The sequence below is a fragment of the Pongo pygmaeus genome, chromosome 4 (assembly GCF_028885625.2).
Source record: "Pongo pygmaeus isolate AG05252 chromosome 4, NHGRI_mPonPyg2-v2.0_pri, whole genome shotgun sequence".
Classification (NCBI taxonomy): Eukaryota; Metazoa; Chordata; class Mammalia; order Primates; family Hominidae; genus Pongo; species Pongo pygmaeus.
In genome coordinates, this window is record NC_072377.2 from 60,940,625 (window position 1) to 60,967,483 (window position 26,859).

Sequence of the window (26,859 nt, forward strand, 5' to 3'; positions counted from 1 at the left end):
CTTGCCTCAGCCTCCCAAGTAGCTCGGACTACAGGTGCATGCCACTATGGCCAGCTAATTAAAATTTTTTTTTGTAGAGACAGGGTCTTGCTATGTTGCCCAGGCTGATCTCAAACTCCTGGGCTCAAGCAATCCTCCTGCCTCGGCCTCCCAAAGTGTTAGAATTAAAAGCATGAGCCACCATGCTCAGCAGCTAAAATTTTTTACATTAACTGAAATGTATTGTTTCATACTCTCATTGTTTACTACACTGTTCAAAATAAACATTAGCAGAGAAATCAAGAAGTGCTGGATATAAGACATCACTATATAAAGTAAACTGACTTTGCTGATGGGGCTCTCTAAATCATCAATGTGACTGTGATATTAATATTTATTACCTCAATGATGAACTGACTCCCTACTGGAGAAGTACTATTAACTTTAGATGTTAGTAAACTAGTTTCATCAATTAATATGAGAATAGGTATAGTAAAATAATTTTCTCTTTAAATACAAGGATGTTATTTGGTCCTTTGAAAATTCTGAAGTAAGGGATAGGGCACAAGAGATTTTAGTATAATAATTCAAAAGTATATGTGTATGTGTCCACAGGAATAAAAGCTAGTACTTTACTCACTCATTTTCTAGCATTAACAAAAGACAGGTTTAATTAGGGGGAAAAGTAAGACACTGAGTAGCAAACACTGGAATGTAAATTTCATGAGAGGAGGGACTTTTGTCTGTTCATTATTATATCCCCAGAGCCTAGAACAGTTCCTGACACATAGTAGGCGTAATAAATGTGTTTAATGAATCATCCTCCTAGTGATCAATGTGCATCTCCATCAACATGACATCAATTTAGTATCCCTGAAATCTAAATACATAAAGCTTTAGGTGATGTTCAAGTTTAACAGCATAACTGTTACCAAAGTTATATTAATGTTTATATTCACTTTCCCTGTAACGGCCATACTGGATTAAACCCATTGGCCACAAGGGTTTATTTTTTAAAAATAAAGAAAAATTTCTAAGAAATTAATTTCTTTTGGAGCCAAAGCTTCAATTTATTTTTCCATATTTAGTTACTAACCTCTGTTTATTACTAGAAAATGAATTCTTTTACAGGTTACAAACTTGTATAGCCTATATATTAATAACTAAAACAATAGATCTCTAAAACTTAAGTTAAACTGAGAACTATGCTTCTAGACATTTGATATAATTAATAGTGATATAGGTTCTTGAAAATACTGATTATTCACAGGCAAATATGGATACTGTAGATAAAATTGTGAATTGTATAATATGAACTAAATGTTGCTTAGCTCACATTAATACAACCTATTGCTTGGTTACATTAACACAGCCTTTTTGGAGGTTCTTTTTTTTTTAAACACACTACCAACAATTTACTAGCAGCTCAGTAAACATAATAATTTTCTACTAATCATTTACCTAAAATAAGGTCACATGTTCTACCTTAAATCCTTTTCGGAGCAAGGTGGAGAGTAAAGAAACAAACAACATCCCAAACTACTTACCAGGGTTGCTATTATTGGTACTCAGTATAGTGTCTGTGTCATTAATGTGATGAATAAAATCTAAAAATAAAGGAAAAAATATAGTTTAACACTGAATGAAAGATACTAAATCTATTACCCTTTAAGGTCTTTTATTTATAAAAATCTTTTTTTCTTTCTTTCTTTGAGACGGAGTCTCACTCTGTTGCCCAGGCTAGAGTGCAGTGGCACGATCTCGGCTCACTGCAAGCTCCACCTCCCAGATTCACGCCATTCTCCTGCCTCAGCCTCACGAGTAGCTGGGACTACGGGCGCCCACCACCACTCCTAGCTAATTTTTTGTATTTTTTTAGTAGAAACAGGTTTCACCGTGTTAGCCAGGATGGTCTCGATCTCCTGACTTCGTGATCCACCCACCTCGGCCTCCCAAAGTGCTGGGATTACAGGCGTGAGCCACCGCGCCCGGCCTATAAAAATCTTTTAATATCTGTGTAGTAATCTAGTACACTGAACCAAGACTACTTCACTGTTAACATAGCTTCACCTTCTACAGTTTTCTTCACATATAGGCATGATAATGTTAATGGCTTCACAGTTCCACTGTGGAAAATCTTTACATGTAAATTGAAGATTTCAAAAAAATCTATCCACAACACTGAATTAATGATAGTTTAAAGCCCCGGAATAAAGATATGTATGTAAGTTTTCTCTTATCCTCACACTAAAGTTATATCTGACACAGAGTACAGTTCTAAAGTGTGCAAAAAGGGGAAACCAACACTCATACACAGCTGATCTTACCTGGAAAATCAAAGTTTTTGGTTTTACAAAGTACAATACATACTTTTATAGATCTAAGGCCATATACGAATTGTTATGTACATAAGAACCACGGAGTTAGACTAAAGGAAGTAACAAAGAACAAAGCACATGCAGATGGCTGAGCATTCATCATTCTACAGTGAAAGAGAGAACAGGCAGAGAATGTGTTTACTTGCCTCAGGGGGTTTCCTTTATTCTGTTTGATATTAACCTTCTATAACCTGAGTAAGCATTAATAAAAGTATTTGTTGTGAAACTTGAATAAGATAGTAAAAGGTGCTGGGTTAGGTTTTAACGTCATAAAAGTAAGTTAAATAGTTAAATTATTCATCTTCACTGTATGTGTCTCAAGATAGAATGAAAGAAACAGTGTAGTACTCTGGGTTTTTATAATATCTCCAAGGGTTGTTTACGATTTAAGATTGGAATTTATGAATCTTTGTGTAATTTCTTGATGCCAAAGACTTACAATAAGGCTAGTAAAATCTTGACACAAAGTGTACTGGGTTAAACAGCATTCCCCTTAGCCCAAATTTATGTCCACTAGAAACCTCAGAATGTGACCTTATTTAAAAATAGAGTCTTTGTAGATACAATCAAGTTAAGATGAGGTCATAATAGATTAGGGTGGGCCCTAAAGCCAATGACTGATGTTTTTTATTTTATTTTATTTTTATTTTTTTGAGACAGAATCTTGCTATCACCCAGGCTGGGGTGCAGTCGCATGACTGCAACCTCCACCTCCCAGGTTCAAGAAATTCTCCAGCCTCAGTCTCCCGAGTAGCTGGGATTACAGGCACCTGCCACCATGCCCAGATAATTTTTGTATTTTTAGTAGAGACAGGGTTTCACCATGTTGGCCAGGCTGGTCTCAAACTCCTGACCTCAGGTAATCTGCCTGCCTTGGCCTCCCACAGTGCTGGGATTACAGGCATGAGCCACTGCGCCCAGCCCAATTTATAGGAAGAGGGAAACTGGGACACGGACACACAGAGGGAAGAGGGCCATGTGAAGATGGAGGAGAAACTGGAGTGATGTACCTACTTGCCAACGAATGCCAAGGACCACCAGCAACCAACAAAGGTTAGGAAGAGACAAGGGAGGATTCTTCCTTAGAGCCTTAGGAGGGACCAGGGCCCTGTTCACCCTTTGATTTCACATCTCTAGTCTCCATAGTTATGAAAGAAGAAATCTGTGTTGTTGTAAGCATATTTATGGTAATTTGTTACTGCACCCTTGAGAAACTAATACACCACGGTTCATGGACAGCATGAAAAAGAAAAACCATAGGCCAATATTTGTTAGGAAAAGACACAAAAGATCTAAACAAATGTTAGCTCCTACCCCTCCAAAAAAGCAAACTCAAACCAGTAAGGCATTTGAAAAATATGTCATGACTAATGAACTTAAGTTTACCCCACAATACAATGATGGTTTAAATTTTACAAAAAGTATTCATTTAATTCATCATATTGATAAAGGAGGAAATTTAAGATAATCTCTTCATTGTCCCTTCATATCTTTTGATTATCTCGAGATGCAGAATAAATACTGATAAAATTCAACCACTTTAATAAAAATGCTTAAGAAGACAATAGGCAGGAATGTCTTTAAATTATTAAAGGGTACAACTGATATCCCACAACAAATATAATATTTGTGAAACATCAGAAAGATTTCCTTAAGAACAATGTATCTACAAGTACTGCTTCAATGCAACTTCACACTGAAAAAAAAACTATCAATATATACATATAGATACACACACATTTATACGTATGTGTCTGTGTATGTATATATAATTACATATGTATATAAATATAAATGTATGTATACATATATGAACTATTAAAAAAAACTGGAAAGGTTTTTTTTTTTTTAATTTTATTTTGATTTGAGATGGAGTCTCGCTCTTGTTGCCCAGGCTTGAGTGCAGTGGCACGATCTTGGCTCACTGCAACCTCCACCCCCTGGGTTCAAGCAATTCTCCTGCCTCAGCCTCCTGAGTAGCAGGGATTACAGGTGCCTACCACCACGCCTGGCTAATTTTTGTACTTTTAGTAGAGACGGGGTTTCACTATGTTGGCCAGGCTGATCTCAAACTCCTGACCTCAGGTGATCCACCTGCCTTGGCCTCCCAAAGTGCTGAGATTACAGGCGTGAGCCACTAAGCCCAAACAGAAAGCTTTTTAAATTCACAGATGATATGATTATTTAAATAGGAAACACAAAGTGCATCTACAAAATTTTTATTTTTTATTTATTTATTTTTTTTGAGACAGAGTCTCGCTCTGTTGCCCAGGCTGGAGTGCAGTGGCGCAATGTCCGCTCACTGCAAGCTCTGCCCCCCAGGTGCATGCCATTCTCCTGCCTCAGCCTCCCGAGTAGCTGGGACTACAGGCACCCGCCACCACGCCCAGCTAATTTTTGTGTACTTTTAGTAGAGACAGGGTTTCACCGTGTTCGCCAAGATGGTCTCGATCTCCTGACCTTGTGATCTGCCCGCCTTAGCCTCCCAAAGTGCTGGGATTACAGGCATGAGCCACCACGCCCAGCTACAAAATTTTTAGAATCAGTAAGAGTTCAGCAAGTTTGCTAGATTCAAGATACACATTCAAGGGGCAGGGCATGGTGGCTCATGCCTGTAATCCCAGCACTTTGGGAGGCCAAGGCGGGCAGATTGCTTGAACTCAGGAGTTCAAGACCAGCCTGGGCAACATGACGAAACCTGTCTCTACAAAAAATACAAAAATTAGCCAGGCATGATGGTGGTATTTCCTGTAGTCTCAGCTACTCAGGAGGCTGAGGTGAGAGGATCACCTGAGCCTGGAGAGGTCAAGGCTGCAGTGAGTTGTGATCACACCACTGTACCCCAAAGCCTGGGTGAAAGAGTGAAACTCTGTCTCAAAAAAACATTCAAAATGTAATTAGGTTCTTTTATAATAGCAACAAATAATTTGAATGTATAATCAAAAATGTATCATTACTTTCTGGGAAGATGGAAATGTTCTATTTCTTGAAGGAGGTGTGGGTTGTATAGATGTATGTATGTATAATTAGGACTTGTTTATTTCAATGAATAAATTCTATCTAAAAGAAGAACTATACATATACTAATAGTTGAACTAGGTGGGGAGTGGGAATAGCATGGATTATGTCTTCTTAATGGATGTTACTCTCAAGAGGGACAAAATTCATTCTCAGGGTATGAAAGAAACTCTTCCTACAGATAAAGCATATATATGTATATAGTTCATAAAGAGATTTACAGTATATCTGTGGTATCAAAATTTCATGGGAGGGGTGATCAGAAAAATATATCTAAAAGGCTCCTTGAAGGGACAATAATGAAAAAATGGTTGAAAAACACTACTATAGATGATTTAAAAATGACAGAACATTGATAACTGTTAAAACTAGGTAAGGAGAAATTATACTATTCTGTTTTTTTGTACGTGTTTGAGATTTTTTTATAATAAAACTGCATATTTGTATATTAGAACTATAGTTACAGAAAAAATGTTAAGATCCCGAGGAAAAAGTCCAAAAAAAAGATACACAAGATCTTTATCAAGAAAAACTTACAAAACATTTTTTTAAAGACCTAAATAAACAAAGAACTATGCCATGCCAAAGTCATGAATAGGAAGACTCAGTATCTAGGCCGGGCACAGTGGCTCACGCCTGTAATCCCAGCACTTTAGGAGGCCAAGGTGGGCGGATCACGAGGTCAGGAGATCGAGACCATCCTGGCTAACACAGTGAAACTCCGTCTCTACTAAAAATACAAAAAAATTAGCCAGGCATGGTGGCGGGCGCCTGTAGTCCTAGCTGCTGGGGAGGCTGAGGCAGGAGAATGGCGTGAACCCGGTAGGCAGAGCTTGCAGTGAGCCGAGATAGAGCCACGGCACTCCAGCCTGGGTGACAGAGCAAGACTCCATCTCAAAAAAAAAAGGAAGATTCAGTATCTAAATGATATCAATTCTCTCCACATCAATAAATCCAATGCAATGTCAATCAAATTCTAACTCAATACGCTATGATATCAATTACTGAACGGTGTACCAACTGATAAAATCAATGCAATTCCAATCAAATTCTGATTGGAATTTTGTGGAACTTGATTAGTTGATTCTAAAATGTATATGGAAGAGTTGTGAATCATAATGGAGAAAAACACTAATTTTAAAATAAAAAACTTTTGAATAACACAGAGCTACCATATAAAAAGAGAAGACAAGCCATTAATTAGAAGATATTTGCAACACAATAATGGATAAATGGTTAGTATCCGAACTTTACAGAGTTCCTATAGGTAAGAAAAGGACCAACAACCCGATAGAAAAATGGGCAAAGGATATGAATAAGCTATTTAATGGTCAATATAATTAAGAAAAGATGATTAATGCCACTTCTTAGGAGGAGAAATGCAAATTAAAACCACATCCTGATGGCAAAATTTAAGTCTGATAATACTGAGTGTGAGTGAGGATGTGGAACAAGGGGAACTTTCATAAACTGTTGGCAGGAGTGTAAGTAGTACAAGCATGATAAAGAACAATTCTGCAGTTTCAAGTAAGGTTGAAAATGTGAATATCTTAAATTCCAGAAATGTGTCTATAAGGTCCACAGCTTGGAGAAATTCTCCCCCATGTATACGAGGAGACAGAAATAAGGGTGTTTAATAAAGCCTTGCTTGTAATAGCACAATAAGTGAAAACAAATTAAATGTTTATCAACAAGAACAGATAAAAAAGTTGTATATTCATATTACTAAATACTATAAGCAATCAGAATGAACTTTGTGTATTAATAGAGATGATGAAAGACAGAAAGCAAGTTGCAAAAGCGTTTGTGTACATTAAAAACAAGCGGCCAGGCGCCATGGCTCACACCTGTAATCCCAGCACTTTGGGAGGCTGAGGTGGGCGGATCATGACATCAGGAGATCGAGACCATCCTGGCCAACATGGTGAAAATTTGTCTCTACTAAAAATACAAAAATTAGCTGGGTGTGGTGGTGCCCGCCTATGATCTCCACTACTCAGGAGGCTGAGGCAGGAGAATCACTTGAACCTGGGAGGCAGAGATTGCAGTGAGCCGAGATCTCACCACTGCACTCCAGCCTGGTGACACAGCAAGACTCCGTCTCAAAACAAAACAAAACAAAACGAAAACCAAAAAAAATGCAAAACAAATAGTATATGTTGCTCAAATATTCATGTAGTAAAAGTCCAAAAAATGCATGGGATTGATAAACACCAAATTCAGAGAACGAAAATGAGATTGAGAAGGAGTGCACGTGGGGCTTCCACTCTATCCATAATATTTTAGTTTTATAGGAATACAGAACTACCTAAGCATAGTGGCTTTTGTCTATAATTCTTTTTTTTTTTTTTTTTGAGATAGAGTCTTGCTCTGTTGCCCAGGCTGGAGTGCAGTGGTGCAATCTCAGTCACTGCAACCTCTGCCTCCCAGGTTCAAGAGATTCTTGTGCCTCAGGCTCCCGAGTAGCTGGGATTATAGGCATGTGCCACCACACCCAGCTAATTTTTGTATTTTTAGTAGACACAGGGTTTCACCATGTTGGCTGGGCTGGTCTTGAACTCCTGAGTTCAGGTGATCCACCCGCCTCGTCCTCCCAAAGTGCTGAGATTACAGGCATGAGCCACTGTGCCTGGCCTGTGCCTATAATTCAAGCCTCTTAGCAAGCTGATGTGGGAGAATCGCTTGAGGCCAGGAGGTAGAAACTAGTCTGGGCAACATATTGATACTCTGTCTCTACCAAAAAAAAAAAAAAAAAAAAAAAAAGGAGATCTAATAAAAATATGACAAAATGAGACACGAAAACTCATTAGTCAGTATACTGGTATTTATATTAGCTTTTGCATTTTTTTGTAATTTGAAATATTTCATAGTTTTTTAAACAATAAAGATGCTTGGGGCCAGGCGTGGTGGCTCATGCCTGTAATCCCAGCACTTTGGGAGGCCGAGGTGGGAGGATCACTTGAGGTCAGGAGATCGAGACCAGCCTGGCCAACATGGTGAAACCCCATCTCTAAAAATACAAAAATTAGCTGAGTGTTATCGCGGGTGCCTGTAATCCCAGCTACTCAGAAGGCCGAAGCAGGACAATCACTTGAACCTGGGAGGTGGATGTTGCAGTGATCCGAGATCGCGCCACACCACTCCAGCCTGGGTGACAGAGCAAGACTCCGTCTCAAAAAAACCCCCCCAAAAAAATAAAAATGCTTGGCAATAAAAATTATAAAGCTAATTTTATTCTTTAATGTTTAAAATGAAATAGATTTATCTCCCTCATTCAAAGGTTCTTAGGGAAATTAGCTGTTGTGATTATGTTAGGACTTATTTTAAAATTTGGTTTTCACGTAAATCCAGATTTTAAATATATTGTTTTATTTAAAGCTGCTAAACATATATTAAACTTTAGGTTTAGTGAAAACTTTAGTAAAACCTTTATACAGAAAATGGTTTGGTATCTTATACAATAAACTTCCAGCTCGGTACAGTGGCATGAGCCTGTAACCAGGAGGCTGAGGTGGGAGGATCACTTGAGCCCAGGAGTTTGAGACCAGCCAGGGCAACACAGCAAGGCCCTGTCTCAAAAAAAGAAAAAAAAAAATTCATTAATTAAAAAAATGAACTTCCTCTATCTAACCTAAAAAAATTATAAGAAGTATTTGGACTGATTTCTAAGACTCTCTTCAGAATTTAAGTTGCTGATTTGGGTAAATTATAATTCTGTGATATGTAAATATTAATAATATATTTATCACATAAATTCCATTATTCTTTGACTTCCTAATCTTATATCCTAATATGTTGAAAATAAGTGGCTGAAATTTGTTTTCCCTAGAGTCTACATATCAAATTCTTTAGTGAAACAAACTTAAAAGATCTGTTGGATTATAGACATATTTTATTTTAACTAAACATTTTGGAGGAATATTATTCCTTCAAAGATTAATGTTTGGAAATAAGCATACACTATATTTGAGATCACAACCATAGAAAGCAAACTGAATAAAATATATTTTCCAAAATTATATATGTTACTTCTTATTTTATTTATCCCAAGTGCTAGAATTTAAGGCTAGAACTAACATTACAGTGGTAATAGTATTTGAAAGTACTGTGTTAAAACCATATGATATAGATACTTACTAAAAATAAACTTTCCAGTATTAAAAAGAAAATTTGACATAAGCACCCAATAAACTATCATTGCTCCAGTGAGAGACACCAAGGAGAAAAGGAGACTCGACCACTGCCCAAAGGAGCCGAAATAATGTCTGCAGACATCTGGATATTCCCAGGTAGTGGTATCCAACGAAGCTAGATAAAATAAAAGAATAAAACTAAATGTTGAACATATATTCCATATTCATAATTTGTGTTCCCCAAATAAACTCAAAATATTTGGTGAAAGATTATGGGTATTCTATCGCTAGACATTAGAATATATTATAAGATAATAAAATTAAAACATTATAGAAAAATAAAAGAAATGTAGATAAAATAGTACAGATAACCTGAGAAACAGATTATAGTATCATAACATTTTATAATTCATAAAAGCAAGTGATAAACTAAGGTTAGACAAATCCATCAGTAAGGGCCAGAAAATATTACTTAATATTTGGCATATTCGGATAACAACATTGCGGAAAGTTTCTTGAGTCACACTTTCTACCACATGCCGATATAAATTTCAGAAAATTGAGTCAAACAGGCCGGGCACGATGGCTCATGCCTGTAATCCCAGCACGTTGGGAGGCCGAGGCAGGTAGATCACTTGAGGTCAGGAGTTTGAGATCAGCCTGGTCAACATGGTGAAACCCCATATCTACCAAAAAATACAAAAAAATTAGCTGGGCATAGTGGCGCGCCTGTAGTCTCAGCTACTCTAGAGGCTGAGGCATGAGAATTGTTTGAACCTGGGAGGCAGAGGTTGCAATGAGCTGAGATCATGCTACTGCACTTCACCCTAGATGACAAAGTGAGACTCCATCTCAAAAAAAAGAAAAAAATGAAAGAAAAGAAAGAAATTAAATAACAAAAAAGTTAGAAAACATAATGTAGAAATAGAACATGAAAGGTTATCTTCTAGCAACTGAAGAAACAAATTACAATGAAAAAGACAAACAGGGCTGGGCATGGTGGCTCAGGTCTGTAATCTCAGCACTTTGGGAGGCTGAGGTGGGCAGACTGCTTAAGCCTAAGAGTTGGAGACCAGCCTGAGCAACATGGCAAAACCCCATATTTACAAAAATACAAAAATTAGCCAGGCGTGACAGCGTGCACCTGTAGTCCCAGCTACTCAGGAGGCTGAGGTGGGAGGATCCCTTGAGACCAGGAGGTTGAGGCCGCAGTGAACCATGATCCCACCACTGCACCAAAAAGAAAGTAATTTAAAAGAATACAGAAAGTATATATAAAATATTTTTAGAAGAGTATTCTTTAGAATAGCAAAAACAAGCAATGACTTTAACATAAGACATAGGGCAATGATTAAGCAAATACAATAGAGCCTCCATGTGCAACTGTATACAATCATTAAGAGACACAAATGGTAATTGTAGAAACATAACATGTACTAAAAAATAGGTGATAAAGTAGAAGACAACTAAAATATAATATGATTAACTTTAAAAAGCATGTATTTAGAGATTCCTATTATTTAGGATAGAAATTTACATAAGAAAACAAAAAACTAAAACCATTTGCTTTTCCATGATAGGATTATTGTATTAGTAATATAAACTTTTTGTTTTACATTTCAATGTTCAAGAAAGAATATAGGTAAGTATAACCTATGAAAGAGTATTTTAATTGTCATCAAAGGATAATTTTACAGTCTTTTTTCCTCTATGATCCCATGCTTTGAACTACTTTGAAATAATTGTTATGTTTTATGAATACAGAAAAACTGAAGTTCTGCCACCTTTGAAGCAAAATATGGCAGCTAGTACATGGCAGAAAGGAGTCATAAGCCTGAAAAGTTGGGGACATTAGAATATGAGAATTCACATCAGAACATGAGGACAACATCACTATCAAGAATAACTGTTTTGGCTGGGCGCGGTGGCTCATGCCTGTAATCCCAGCACTTTGGGAGGCTGAGGCAGGTGGATCAACTTGAGGTCAGAAGTTCGAGACCAGCCTGGCCAACATGGCAAAACACCATCTCTACAAAAAATACAAAAATTGCTGGGCGCGGTGGCTCACGCCTGTAATCCCAGCACTTTGGGAGGCCGAGGCGGACGGATCACGAGGTCAGGAGATCAAGACCACAGTGAAATCCCGTCTCTACTAAAAATACAAAAAATTAGCCGGGCGTGGTGGCGGGTGCCTGTAGTCCCAGCTACTCAGGAGGCTGAGGCATGAGAATTGCGTGAACCTGGGAGGCCGAGTTTGCAGTGAGCTGAGATAGCGCCACTGCACTCCAGCCTGGGTGACAGAGTGAGATTCCATCTAAAAAAAAATAAAAGTAAAAAAAATACAAAAATTAACCAGGCGTGGTGGTGTGCGCCTGTAGTCCTAGCTACTCGGGAGGCTGAGGCATGAGAATTGCTTGAACCTGGGAGGAGGAGGTTGCAGTGAGCTGAGTGACTCTTAGCATTTCTAATAAAATTATCTTTTGACTGATAATATAATTCTAAGTCTCTTCTAGTTTTTATATTATTTAGGGTTTTTTTGCTGCATTTGACAATATCTCCAAAAAAAAACTGATTATGAATATTTCTATGTTTTCTTGACTTTGATGAAAACTGCTTTAGCATTTCATAATTTTAGAATGGTGCTAGTACTTGTCTGGGAATAAACAGACTTTGCTATTTTTAAGTAGTGCTTTTCACTTAGAGTTTTAATCAGAAACAGGTGCTGAATTCTATTAAGTGCCTTTTTGATATCTATTGATGTAATTATGAATTTTTCTTTAATTTGTTAATGTAGTGAATTATGTTGGATTTCTTAATAATGAAACATCCTTGCATTACTGGAATAAACCTTATCTTAGACACAGGATATTATTCTGATATACTGTTGGATTCTATATGATAATGTTTTACAAATAAATTTTATGTCTCTATATTATTTTCTTTCTTTTTGGTAGTGTCAGGCTTTGTGTAGGGGTGTGTGGACTTTGTAAAATGAATTGGTGAAAGTTCTTCTTTTTATTCTTTTTATTTTATTTTATTTTATTTTATTTTAAAGACAGAGTTTCACTCCATCACCCAGGCTGAAGTGCAGTGGCACAATCTTGGCTCACTGCAACCACCACTTCCTGGGTTCAAGCAATTCTCGTGCCTCAGCCTCTCTTCTTTTTAAATGGTGTGGAGTAGTTTAATAACAAGGAAGTTAACAGTTATAGAGCCAATAATCCCAGCATTTTGGGAGGCTGAGGTGAGCAGATCACTTGAGCCCAGTAGTTCGAGACCAACCTGAGCAACATGGTGAAACCCTGTCTCTATGAAAAATACAAAAAATTAACCAGGCATGGTGGTATGCACCTGTAGTCCCAGCTACCCAGGAGGCTGAGGTGGGAGAATCACCTGTGCCAGGGAGGTCTGGGCAGCAGTGAGCTGTGATAGCGCTGTTGCATTCCAGCCTGGGTGACAGAGTGAGATCCTGTCTCCAAAAAAAAAAAAAAAGAAAATAAAAGAAAAAACAGTTATAGAGAGAACTCTGTGGGGGCTCTGTTCCAATTTTAAATGAGATGCTGAATTAGATAAGACATGAACTTACTGTATACATTTAAAGAAGTCTTCCAAGTTCAGCCACAATTTGCCTTAGAAACCAGAGGCTAAAATTATCTCCTCTTACCATTTAGAAACCAGAATGAATCTTCTCTCAAGACTTTTTTATTTTTTATGTTTTTATTTTTAAGATGAAGTATTGCTACAGTGCCAAGGCTGGCCCCAAACTCCTGGGCTAAAGTGATCTTCCCACCTATGCCTCCTGAGTTGCTAGGGCTATGGACACACACCACCAGGTTTGGCTTCTCAAGACTTTTAAACAAATACTTGCCCAGTGACTAATACTAGATCTGGTTAACATAAAGAAGGAAGCTGCTTAGTAGGCACAGAAAAAAACTGGAGGCAAAGTCTGGCCTGTTGATTCATACTTGCTAAGATTTAATGAAATAATGCATGTTTGTTTAGGTCCTAGACTACTTTAAAACAACCTAAAAAAGATATTTCCCTGATCCAGAATTTGTAGATATGAGTAGAGGTAAGGTGTTCACACAACTTCAAATATTCATTACTAGAGAGTTGCTTACATTTTCATATTTTTCTAGTTATAATTTCTACTTTTAGCAGATTCTAACATTTAGATCTTTTGGTATGAAAAGGTCAAAACAAGTCACCATTAACTGACAGGAAGCACAGAATTCTCAATTTAGTTTTGGCAAAGACATTATTTTATAAATATGAGTTTTTAAATGATTCTTATGAAGAAACTAGTACCAAAGTGAATGCACTCTGCAAATAACTCCCAGCTTCTCTGAATTTCAAAAGCAGCCACTAATATATTATTAACAAATCAATTTAGCTGAAAGCGATGAATTACAGAAGTAAATCTTCAGGTACAAAGTAGACAGTTGACACACATGTGGCATATACACACTAGTGATCTGCCTCAAAGGGAAATGCTTATTAATACCCATAATCTATTGTCACTGTGTCAAATTCTTACACATCATAGTCCGTGATTTCACTACTCTGTAGCAGCAATAAAGTGTTAAAAGGCCCATCAGTATGATGACACACATTCCAGTAGTAAATCCAGCCTGTTTAAAAATAAAAGTATAAAACAGCATATATCATCATGTAAGCATAAATTCATATGCAATTATTTTACCCTAAACAATCATGATAAAAACTTGACAACTCATGAAAAACTAAATATAACCATCTATTTTCTTTAATGAATTTTACGTAGATTTATTAAAACCTCTGTTATAAAACTTACAATATAAAGAGAAAAACATTTAGGCAAAAAGTGTGCTGAAAAATTAGTATTACCTGTTTTATGCCCCAAGGAATGCTTAGTATAGATGTTCCCATCATGGTATTCCAAATCATAAAACTGAAAACACAGAGTAATAGCAGTAAAAAAATGGAGTTTGACTCTTCAAACATTTAAATTGAGACAAAAATTAAAATAACCAGTAATTTTCATTCATATACAGTTTAAGTCATGCTCCAAAAAGCAGTTTCACTCACATGGTTACTAAACTGGTGTTTTTACCATATCCTTCAGTGTAACTTTGAAGTTTATAAGCAGAGCCCAATGGACTATACACATAGCACTCTTCTGGAGCTGGAACTACATGGTCTGGGGCAATCTGGTAAAAAGGAAATATAGAGAAATGTCAGAACCAGGAAATGCAAAATAGGATATTTTTTACACATCAGAACACCTGACTCTAGACACCTTTTTTTTTCTTTTGAATGGAGTCTCGCCCTGTCGCCCAGGCTGGGGTGCAGTGACGCGATCTCGGCTCACTACAAGCGCCGCCTCCCGGGTTCACGCCATTCTCCTGCCTCAGCCTCCCGAGTAGCTGGGACTACAGGTGCCCACCACCATGCCCAGCTAATTTTTTGTAGAGACGGGGTTTCACCATGTTAGCCAGGATGGTCTCGATCTCCTGACCTCATGATCCACCCGCCTCGGCCTCCCAAAGTGCTGGGATTACAGGCGTAAGCCACCACGCCTGGCCCTCTAGACACATTTTAACTATCATAAACAACTACTATGCATCCCTGATTAGTGAATTAAAAAATGACTTTTCAAATATAGAAAATCTAACTAAAAAAGCAAGAGTTAAAAAACCCAGAATAATTTTGGAATTTTCAGAAAACGAGCGTGGATGCAAGTACTATGCATTTAAAATTTAATGAATTTAAAAATTATTTTTCAAACATAGAAAATCTAACTAAAAAAGCAAGAGTTTAAAAGTCCAAAATAATTTTGGGATTTTCAGAAAACGAGTGTGGATGTATACACACATTCATTAAGAATGGTTATGTCATTGTTAATTTTACATCACTGTTTATATACTTTGACTTGCTAGACTCATCTCAGTGTCAGTTAACAAATGGCATCCAACTTTGGTGCACACGCTGACTCTATTTCCAGGCAAACAATATACATGCAGGTATAAACTTGCTCAGCTGGGATCTTGGAGGTTTGTTTCCAAGAGCAGAGCCTCTAGAAGGTCTCAACTAGACCCAGAGATACAGGATTACCTCTACTCCTCCAAGGGCTTAAGTAATTCCATTATGGAACTAAGACTTTGCCACAACTACTGATGTCAAGGCCTAAGGGGAAAAAGCCAAAAAAAAATTGGGAAAAAAATTACCCTACCCAGAACATTTTGGAAATCCCTATTTTGGCCATACAAGAGGAAATCTTAATATTTATTTCACATAGCTATTGTTTAGGCTTAAATGAGATAGCTACATCCCAGTGATGCCCAATCACTGGTCCTTATTAAATGTTAATGAATGTTGGTTCTCTTCTTTTTATTAATAATACTAATTTCAAAATCCGATTTTCTCCCAGAATGTTCTTATTTTCAGTTAAACTTGCAAGTTTCTGACTATCTCATATGTGGTAGTTTTTATAAACTACCAAATTACTTACATACTTTTTATCCTAAAATAGTAATAGAGATTTTTAGAAGATCAAGGGTCAACAAACTCTGGCCCATAGGCCAAATCTGGTTTCAACCTGATTATTATACAGCCTCTTTCCTGAGAATGGTTTTTATAATTTTATAAATTTTATAATTTATAATTTTGATGATCATAAACAAAATGAAGAATATCATGTGACAGTATGTGACCTCAAAATCTAAGACATTTAGTATCTGGCCCTTTGACTCCTGGTTTTGATCAATAAAAGAATAATGCTAAATAAGAAACTACTATATTTACGTGTACATATTTCAGTTTCCCATTCTTTTTTTTTTTTTTTTTTTAAGAGATGGGGTCACATGGCCGGGCACAGTGGCTCACGCCTGTAATCCCAGCACTTTGGGAGGGTGAGGTGGGTGGGTCACGAGGTCAGGAGTTCAAGACCAGCCTGGCCAACATGGTGAAACCCTGTCTCTACTCAAAATACAAAAATGAGCCAGGCGTGGTGGCGCACACCTGTAACCCTGTTACTCAGGAGGCTGAGGCAGGAGAATGGCTTGAACCCAGGAGGCAGAGGTTGTGGTGAGCCGAGATTGCGCCACTGCACTCCAGCCTGGGTGATAGAGCGACACTCCATCTCAAAAAAAAAGAGATGGGTCACACTGTTTTGCTCAGGCTGGATGGGATGCAGTGGCACAATCACAGCTCACTGCATCCTCAAGGGATCCATCCTGGGCTCAAGGAATCCTCCTGTCTCAGCCTCCCAAGTAGCTGGAACTATAGGTGTGACTCATCATGTTTGGCTAATTAAAAACAAATTTTTTTTTGTAGAGACAGGGTTTCACCACCTTCTCCAGGCTGGTCTTGAACCCCTGGGCTCAAGTGATCCTCTTGCCTTGGCCTCCCAAAATGCTGAGATTACAGGCGTGAGTCACTGTGCTCGGCCAGTTTCCCATTCTTACAGAAAATTTCTAAAAAAAAATTTCCTTTATAGCTTCAAAGTTAAAATTGTCCACACTAAGCAGAACATGTTATTATTTGCATTAGTCAATGGCCTAACCTGCCATTTCAAAAGTAATTTATCCTCCTCAGAGATTTGGGGAATGGGGATCAGGAGAATTTAATCCAAAAAAATCTCCAGGTTGTTGTCAACATAGAAAGATTGTTTCAAATTTAGATAAGAATGAACTGGCCTGAGATGTAGGATGTATGTTAATTACTATCTTTGACTTTGCATGATGCTGTCCTTGAAATACAGTCAGAAAGAAGTTCAATCACTGGGAAGTGCCCTGGCTTATATTGTTCACTGTTCATTTCAACTGAATTTTAGACTGTTAGTAATGTTTTGTCTCTTACCAGTGCCTTGTCTGCAGGAGTGGTGAGCCGGCTGTAGTAATGAATTCTCTTGTTCATGGCGGAGGCATGGTCACTAACCCTCTGAATGACATGATTCACATTCACGATGTTTGTGGGCTCTATATAGAAAGGCCTACAAAGGGAATATACACTTGACAAAAAGTGTTCAGCCAAAAATTCTGGAAGTCAGCCTTTGAAGAAAATAACTTCTTGTCCTCCATTAGTAATGGGATGCACAAAGGCAAGGCATTGACTTCTCACTTTTGGTGCAAACAGAAAATGTCACAAAAGAAGTATTATCCTGTCCACAGAATAAAGCTTTTGTCTCATAACACTTTTACTTTAAGCACACTTTTTTGTAATCTTCAGGAATTTAGCCACAGAGAAGACAAAACAGAAAGAACTTAAAACAGTTATTTAAAAGAAATATAGCAGCTATCAATTTCCAACAATGAAACTTAAGACAGCTTTGAATAGTCTCTCAAAAAAGCTTTTGGCACTAAATCAGAGAAATTATGGACTAAAATGTCCCTCTCCTGAAGAGTCTCTACTCCTTCCTTATGGGCCAAAGTTATTTCCTATGATAAACAGAATTCTTATTCCTTGGTTCATGTATTAAGGATTAGTGACCTCAACTATCAGATCCCTTATGAGACTTATCCAACTCAGTATAAAATGGAACATCAGGACAATGGAGATATTTTGCCTCATTCTACTTTTTGCAGATTTTAGTAACACACCCTTTTATTTATATATATGCTTCCTTTCCATGACTGCATCCTAATCAACTGCAGATTATGGTGTTCAATCATCCTTTTCAGTCATCAACCTCTTCAGTTCCTTTCTGAAACTCCCTCATTTTCTTCTGAAGTTTCCAGTAATATACTATCCAAAATGAAAAGACCAGGCAGAGTTTTATGAAAAGACTGTATCCCTCTGCTGATTCTTAGACTCCTTGAAGTCATAAGTGACACTGTGCCCCAAATTGCACATAATTTGCCATTTTAGGCACAGATCCAAAGAAAGAAGAAAAAAAATCCAGATTTATCATTGGTTCCACATAACTCCTCTATACTTATGGTTCTGAAAGAAACTTAAAATGTAGTAACATATGGTAATCATTTCTGGAGATACTGTTAATCTAATCTTTTTTTCTTTTTTTTTTTTTTTGAGACAGAGTCTCACTCTGTCGCCCAGGCTGGAGTGCAGTGGCGCAATCTCGGCTCACTGCAACCTCCACCTCCTGGGTTCAAGCAATTTTCTGGCCTCAGCCTCCAGAGTAGCTGGGACTACAGGTGTGCACCACCGTGCCTGACTAATTTTTGTATTTTTAGTAGAGACAGGATTTCACCATGTTGGCCAGGCTGGTCTCCAACTCCTGACCTCAGGTGATCCGCCTGCCTTGGCCTCCCAAAGTGTTGGGATTACAGGCATGAGCCACCGCACCCAGCCGTTAATCTAATCTTGTGGGAAGTACTTGAAAAACCAAGTAACTGAGCATTTAATTTCTGCTATTTTTCTTATTAATTTTGTGATATTTGAGAAATGGTAGCAGAGGTGTTAAACTTAGTTTTATCTCTCTAGCTAGCATACAGAATCTTTGAATCTTTTATTATTTGTTCTCTACCGCAAAACCTAAATATGCTGGGTACTATATAGGTCAACTCAATGAATATGTAAATAGAGCACTTAGAGCAAATATGTGGATATAGGGATCAATATGACATATTATATATACTAGTGCTGTGGTTTGAATATGTCCCCCAAAGTTTATGTGTTGGAAGAAAATCTCCAACGCAACAGTCCCAACAGTGGAACCTTTAAGAGGTGATTAGGTCATGAGGGCTCTGAGTTCACAAACAGATTAATGACATTATCTTGGGAGCAGGTTAATATCATAGGAGTGGGTTCCTGGTAAAAGAATGAGTTCAGTTCCCTTCCTTCCCCCTACTCTCTCTCACGTACTCTTTGGCCCTTCCACGATGTGGTGATAAGCAACAAGTCCCTCCCTACATGTGGGCCCTTTGACCTTGGACTTCCCAGTATCCAGAACTATAAGAAATAAATCTCTGTTCTTTTAAAATTACCCAGTCTCAGGTATTCTGTCACAGCAGAATAAAAGGAACTAAAACACTAAGCATATTATTGTTAAGTGAATTAAGTGGTGCCAATATATTTCAAAGGGATATAACAAAAATGAATGGATCAGAAGCTGAAAAAGCAATCCCTACTTGTAAATTTGGTAGTCTGCTGTAAATACCAATTATCCCAAAGCATTATGATGTCCAATATAATTTGCATCTCCACTATCACACTCAGTGATACTAAAAAGCAACATAAAAATATTTATATCTGGCAGACGGTTTAATTATACCTGGGGTCACACTCTATAGTGCATTCTCTTTTTGCTTTGCAAAAATGATGCCCTTGTGGAAGTCAGTGTGGCGATTCCTCAGGGATCTAGAACTAGAAATTCCATTCGACCCAGCCATCCCATTACTGGGTATATACCCAAAGGACTATAAATCATGCTGCTATAAAGACACATGCACACGTATGTTTATTGCCGCATTATTCACAATAGCAAAGACTTGGAACCAACCCAAATGTCCAACAATGATAGATTGGATTAAGAAAATGTGGCACATATACACCATGGAATACTATGCAGCCATAAAAAATGATGAGTTCACGTCCTTTGTAGGGACATGGATGAAATTGGAAATCATCATTCTCAGTAAACTATCGCAAGAACAAAAAACCAAACACCGAATATTCTCACTCATAGGTGGGAATTGAACAATGAGAACACATGGACACAGGAAGGGGAACATCACACTCGGGACTGTTGTGGGGTGGGGGGAGGGGGGAGGGATAGCATTGGGAGATATACCTAATGCTAGATGACGAGTTGGTGGGTGCAGCGCACCAGCATGGCACATGTATACATATGTAACTTACCTGCACATTGCGCACATGTACCATAAAACCTAAAGTATAATAATAATAATAATAATAATAATAATAATAATAATAAAAGAAAAAAAATAAAAATAAAAATAAAATAAAATAAAAAAAAAAAAAAAAGAAAAATTATGCCCTACAAAATTCAAGAAAGAATGATAGCTTTAATACCAACATAAGGCAAAGATTGAAGCTAGTCATGGATTACCAAAAGAGGCTGATAAATATCATACTGATAGAAAGAGATGTAGATGTTCTACTGCTAGCCTTTTACTTTAAAAATTCAGTGGTATTGGTTCCAACCACTAAGTTGGTTTGAGGCCTGCTTGCTGAAAAGCAATCAGGAAGTGCTAAATTTCTTGGCTCCTGGTTTCTTACAGAAGTGTTAACTGTACCAGTTTAGTTGGCTTGACTACTCTAAGGGGAGAATGACTCTGAAAGTTTTTCTTTTCCAACAGTTTTCATCGAGATGCTGAGTGCCTGTTCAAACAAATATTTTGGAATCTTTTCAAAACAGATTCTCTTCAAAAAATATACAACTCAGCATATTTAACTGAATTATTAGAAACATATGCTTAAAGCTTCATTTGAGAAGAAAAAATATAAACTATATTTTTAAATTGAACTTTAGTTGGATCTGAAAACACTTTTAAAATTAAACAATACTATACAGAGAACAATATTCAGAATAAGACTTTTGAAACTTGGGCTTTCTTTTTTTGAACATAGTTTCACATTACTGCTCCCTATCAATGTTACTTCTCATTTGAAATGTAGTTCAGCTGTGCCACACTGAAAATAAAGAAGTCATATTTGTCTTACCTTATAAATATTTATAATCATGCCACAGAAAAAAATGCTTTTAATATTAAGCAAAATTTACAAAATATTTTAAAATGTGAGTCAAACCTCATATTTTCATTTAATACATGTATAAACAGAGAAATCTTATTTCTACCTAACACCTTTTCTAGGTTCCACTCCTTAAATTCCTTAAAAATTTTTGGCTTATACATCTGTCTCCACCCTCCTACTGACCAGTTATGCTTCTCTGAAATTTAATAACAATGCCATCACTCTTAAGAAGGTCTGTACCTCAAATGAGGTACAAAACCAGGTACAACTGAATTCAGTATTTAGGGATATACAGACAATAAAACTATTATAAAGCATAGGGAAATTATTATACAAAGTCAAGATAGTGATCATCCCTAGGGAGGATGGAGGATGTGTTTGGTGAAGGACACATGGAGAACTTTTAGGTTACTGCTGTGTTTTGACCTTATGTTGCTTGGATGGGTGTTGGCTTTATTATTCTTTCTTTCTTTTTTTTTGAGACAGGATTTTACTCTATTGCCTAGGCCAGAGTGCAGTGGCATGAACATGGCTTACTGCAGCCTCAACCATCTGGGCTCAAGCAACTTTCCTGCCTCAGCCTCAGCCTCCCAAGTATCTGGGACCACAGGCGCACACCACCATGCCCGGCTAATTTAAAAAAATTTTTTTATAGAGACAGGGTCTCACCATATTGCCCAGGCTGGTCTCAAACTTCTGGCACAAGCAATTCTCCTGTCTTGGCCTGCCAAAGTGTTGGGATTACAGGCAAGAGTCACCGTACTGGCCTATAAATATTTCTTAAATTGTACATATACAATGCACTTCTTTGTACATGTGATATATCAAAGATAAGCCTTTAAAAATAGATTTTAAGTGGACACATCCTTTCAAAATTTAGTAGAGAGATTGAGAGAGACTCAAAAATCTTTTGTATCATACAGAAATTTATTGGTTATGTTGTGGCAAACTTAAACAAGCTACCTATTTTTCTTCTACAAGAATCAACTGCTCCGAATTTGATGACTTTTTCTACGATGACACATAGCTGTCAATAGCATGCTACATAGGTACACAGCATATATTAAAAACAACCCCCTCCCACATACTTAATTTATCTCCCTTCAAGATAAAGATGGTATTTTAATTGTCTGAGAAAGTAGTTGCTGTAAAAAAAAACATGTTACACGAAGAACATTCTGATAATAAACGTTTAGAAATGTTTCCATTGTTAGATGGTTTTATTGCTGAACATGTCTGTCACCAATAAAAACTCCTATCTGCAATTTCATACACATGGATTCAAAATTTTCCAAGATTTAAAAACTTCCAAATGAAGAATTTAAATGGTCTTTGAACCTGTCATTAAACATGACAGAAAAATCAAAGTAATAATTATAATTCTAAAGCAAATTGCACTACCAGTATCTTGGTATTTACTCCATGTAATGCAAGTATTAATACTAATATTTTAATTGAAAAGTGTGCAGAAGTATAACAATGTTTAGAAATCAGTGAAATTAAATACTCAACATATTTCAAATGTAGAAATTTACAAACATTATAAAGTATCAAATAAAACATTAATAAATAAAAACATAAACATTAAAAAATAAAAACATAAACATTAAACAGTTATGATTCTAACATAAAGTATTCAACATGACTGTATGCAATGCTTCTTTACCCTTTGTAAACTTCCACCCAGGGTGTCTTTCAAAACGACACCTCTCAAGTAATCAGTCTAGAAGACTTCAGGACCTTCCTAAAGTGTTTAGTACTCCTCCAGTGGAACTTTCAGACCAGCTAGGCAGCTCCTCCACTCTGTCCAGAAGCTACTGAATTGTAGGTATTTTTTTGTATGTTTGTTTTGAAACAGGGTCCCATTGTTTCGCCCAGGCTGGAGTACAGTGGTGCGCTGATAGCTCGTAGCAGCAACAAGAGGCTCAAGTGATCCTCTTGCCTCAGCCTCCCAAGAAGCTGGGACTCCAGGTGTGCACCACCGTGCCCAGCTAATTAAAAAAAAATTTTTTTTTTTTGGTAGAGATGGGGCTCTTCATATGTTGCCCAGGCTGATCTCAACTGATCCTCCTGCCTCTGCCTCCCAAAATGCTGGAATTACGGGTGTGAGCCAACATGCCTGGCCAAGAATTGTTCTATCAATTCTTCTCCTCCCCCCAACAGAGAGACTTGCCACCTTCTGAGGGGTCCCTCTAAATCAATACTTTTTTTTCCCTTTATTGTGTGTGTGTGTGTGTGTGTGTGTGTGTGTGTAGTGTGTAGTGTGTTGGGACAGAGAGTAGTGGCTGGAACAACTGGGTGGGAAAGTAGAGCTAGGAGGGTGTCAGAAATGAAGGGGAAGACAGAAGAGTAGAAGAGAGGAGAGCTTAGGGGACAAGCTAGAGAGAAAAACTCAGACTAGACAGAAAACCACAAAAGGTGAACAAGGTTACTGGTTTTTTTTTTTTTTTTGAGACAGTCTTGCTCTGTCTTGCCCAGGATGGAGAGCAGTGGCACAATCTCAGCTCACTGCAGCCTCCACCTCCCGAGTTCAAGCAATTCTCCTGTCTCAGCCTCCCGAGTAGCTGGGACTATAGGCATGTGCCACCACACCCAGCTAATTTTGTATTTTTAGTAGAGACAAGGTTTCACTATGTTGGCCAGGCTGATCTCGAGCTCCTGACCTCAGGTGTGCCACCCGCCTTGGTCTCCCAAAGTGCTGGGATTACAGGCATGAGCCACTGTGCCCAGCCAATTACTGGTTGTTTCTAAATTAACAGTATTAAATAAATGAAAACACTATTATTTTGAGCTTAAAAAATAGCATGGAATACTAAATATACAAACTAGTACTGCAATCACTAAATGTAAGAATTGAATGATATTATGGAGGATGAAAATTCATCATGCAAATTTCAACAAAAAACATCACATGTAATTGTTGGATGAGACTGAAATGAACTTTGTTTTTTTTTTTTTGAGACAGGGTCTTGCTCTGTCACCCAGGTTGGAGTGCAGTGGCGGTATGATCATTGGCTCACTATTACCTTGAACTCCTGGGCTCAAGTAATCCTCCTGCCTCAGCCTCCCAAGTAGCTGGGACTCCAAGTAGCTGGGACTACAGGCATGTGCCACCATGCCTGATTAATTTTTTTTATTTTTTGTAGAGATGAGGTCTTGCTATATTGCCCAGGTTGGTCTTAACTCCTGGCCTCAAGTAATTATCCTACCTTGGCCTCCCAAAATGTTGAGATTACAGGCATGAGCCACTGTGCCTGGCCTGGAATAAACTTCGAATCAGTGTAAATTACTGTGTGAGAAACTATTAAACAATAAAGACTATTACAATGTTAAAGTGAAAACAAAAATTGACTATACTGCCAATAAATCAAATTTAAAGTTAATTTTATCAAGATTGATTATGTCTTTCTAATAATTAAAAATTTCTATTATGTTTCATAGAGTATATAATATGTAAGTATAGAAGTATATGTACATAATTTGCAAATGAATATGTACATGCACACACACATAAGCAATCTCATTTTTTTAAGAATTTTTTTTTTTTAACCACGTGGCATGGTGAAAAAGCTTTTGAAGAAAGTAAATGCTAATAAACACTTGGTTGAAGATTATGAGTTCTCTGTTTTAGAATTCCAAACTGTTACTTAGTTGAAAAAAAACAACTTCATCAACAACATATAGACAAAGAACTTGACCTGAAAATTAATTCTCAGGCCCATATATTTTATTACAGATTCTGCTGAGAATAAATTTCAAAATTATTTTCAATGCAATTTATGTTCTTAAATTTTGGTTTTAAAAAAATCCATTAATTTTTAAAAATTCTACTATGCTGAAAATCTCTTATTTTTATGTCTACAAAATGATCAGTAAAAGAAATGCAAGTTTTGAGTTTTTTTTTTTTTTTTTTTTTTTTTAATAGCAGCAGCACTGGAATGAGGCTTAAAGAATTATATAAACAACAGAAACATTTTAACCAAGTTAAGATGCTACCATTTTTCTCTAGGTTGATGTAAACAGTAACACCACCACCACCACTGCAACCACTCCATTCTATCTACTATGTAGAAAGAGCAGTTCCAAATGGGAAATGGTGAGTGACATTCCACAAAGGAAAATTAGGAATGTGGAAAAAATTCCCAAGTGGGAAAGTTTTCCAAGCAGCTTCTCCTTTTATCCACTTTATTAGAATGTCAAAATAAATCACAAATTGTCTCAATCTACTTAAGTGCAATAAGTTAAGAGTATTATTAACTTAATATTTTGAAATAAAGAGCATGTCTTAATTATAAATAAAGAGTAACTGCAATGCCATGCCAGTTATTACTCTCCTCCTTACACAAACCCACCAGAACAATTTCAGGAAAATTAATAAAATTTCCAGTTTCATAACCCAATTCTCCATGGGGGAAATAAAAGTGGGGAATAAGAAAAATGCCAGGCTAGCATTTTAAGTAAAATTTCCTATCCTTAAAAACTAGAAAGACAATGAAAGACGGTAAAGGTTTCAGTGTATATATATATAGAGAGAGATACATCTTATTTTTAATACCGTACATAGATGTGAGGCAAACAAAACACATCTACTCCTTAAACAGATCACCAAAGAAAAATAGACTCTTTCTTGTTCCTTTCCCATATCTTAATGCTATAGTTTGAGTGTGTTCTTTCCAAAATTCAGGCATTGTCAATGTGATGATATTAAGAGGTGGGGCCTTTAGGAGGTGATTAGGCCGGGAGGGTTCCCCCCTCATTCAGGCCCTTACAAAAGAGGCTTAGCATAGCATTTGGCTAGCTTGTTCTTCAGCTCTTCTGCCATGGATGACACAGCAACAAGGCCCGTGTCAGATCAAATGCCAGTGCCTTGATCTCAGACTTCTCAGCTTCCAGAATTGTGAGAAATAAATTTCTGTTCTTTATAAATTACCCAGTCTCAAGTATTCCTACAGCACCAAATGGACTAAGGCACTTAAGGAAAGGATTCTATACATCAAGCCTTAGAAATCCTCATCATAGCTCTCAAGAAAGGCAGACAGACAAAGAGAAATTCTGCTTTACCACTGGAAAGACACTATCAACAAATGGTTTACACAAACTGGTCATTCAAAAGATGGTGGCTATATTTTCAATCCAGATGGCAAATATTGTAGTAGCCTGATCAGAATCTATTGCTAGTTGCATTCTGCAGATCAATCCCAGAATAACAGAACAGATAAAGGCAACAGCTCAAAGTGAAACCTGCCCTGCGAACTGGCTCCTATCAACTAATTTTTATCTATAGGAAAGTTTTACAAACTAAATATGAGATATTTTAGGAAAAAAAGAAAAAAGTAGTGCTAGAAAGTATATGCTGAAATAAGAACTTTCACACATTGCTAGTAGAAGTGTAAGTTGGCACAATCTTTCTAGAAAGCAATTTGCAATATGTATTACGAACCTTAATTCTGTTCATACCCTTCATTATAATAGTTACACCTTTGAGACTCTATTAGAAAGAAATCAAAATATGATATAAAAATTATGTAGAAAACTGCTAATCATAGCATTTAAAATAATTAAAAATGTAAACATCTTAATATTAAAATACTCTTAAATTATGTATATTTAAATTTAAGATGATATTTAGAAAGAATTCCTAATATGGAAGAGTACTTGTAAAACAAATTTTTTCTTTTGGCATTTCAGTGAGT

At 37.0% G+C, this 26,859-nt stretch overlaps 1 protein-coding gene across 10 annotated transcripts in view; it reads right to left on the bottom strand.

Moving 5' to 3' along the window:
* Window positions 1-26,859, bottom strand: part of SLC38A9 (solute carrier family 38 member 9) — an 83,953-nt gene that overhangs the window by 28,764 nt on the left and 28,330 nt on the right. For 7 of the 10 annotated variants that reach the window (XR_008502605.2, XM_054487958.2, XM_054487959.2 and 4 more), the window contains 6 exons: window positions 17,348-17,480; window positions 14,576-14,697; window positions 14,375-14,438; window positions 14,046-14,139; window positions 9,513-9,683; window positions 1,527-1,586 (listed from right to left, as the gene is read on the bottom strand). Coding sequence is in view for 9 of the 10 variants with exons in the window: in XM_054487958.2 (XP_054343933.1) it covers window positions 1,527-1,586; window positions 9,513-9,683; window positions 14,046-14,139; window positions 14,375-14,438; window positions 14,576-14,697; window positions 17,348-17,480 (644 nt within the window). In the remaining variant the exon portion in view is untranslated. Of the gene's footprint in view, window positions 1-1,526; window positions 1,587-9,512; window positions 9,684-14,045; window positions 14,140-14,374; window positions 14,439-14,575; window positions 14,698-17,347; window positions 17,608-26,859 lie in introns of all 10 variants that reach the window. The other 3 variants (XM_063664822.1, XM_054487960.2, XM_063664824.1) reach the window with 2 other exon arrangements.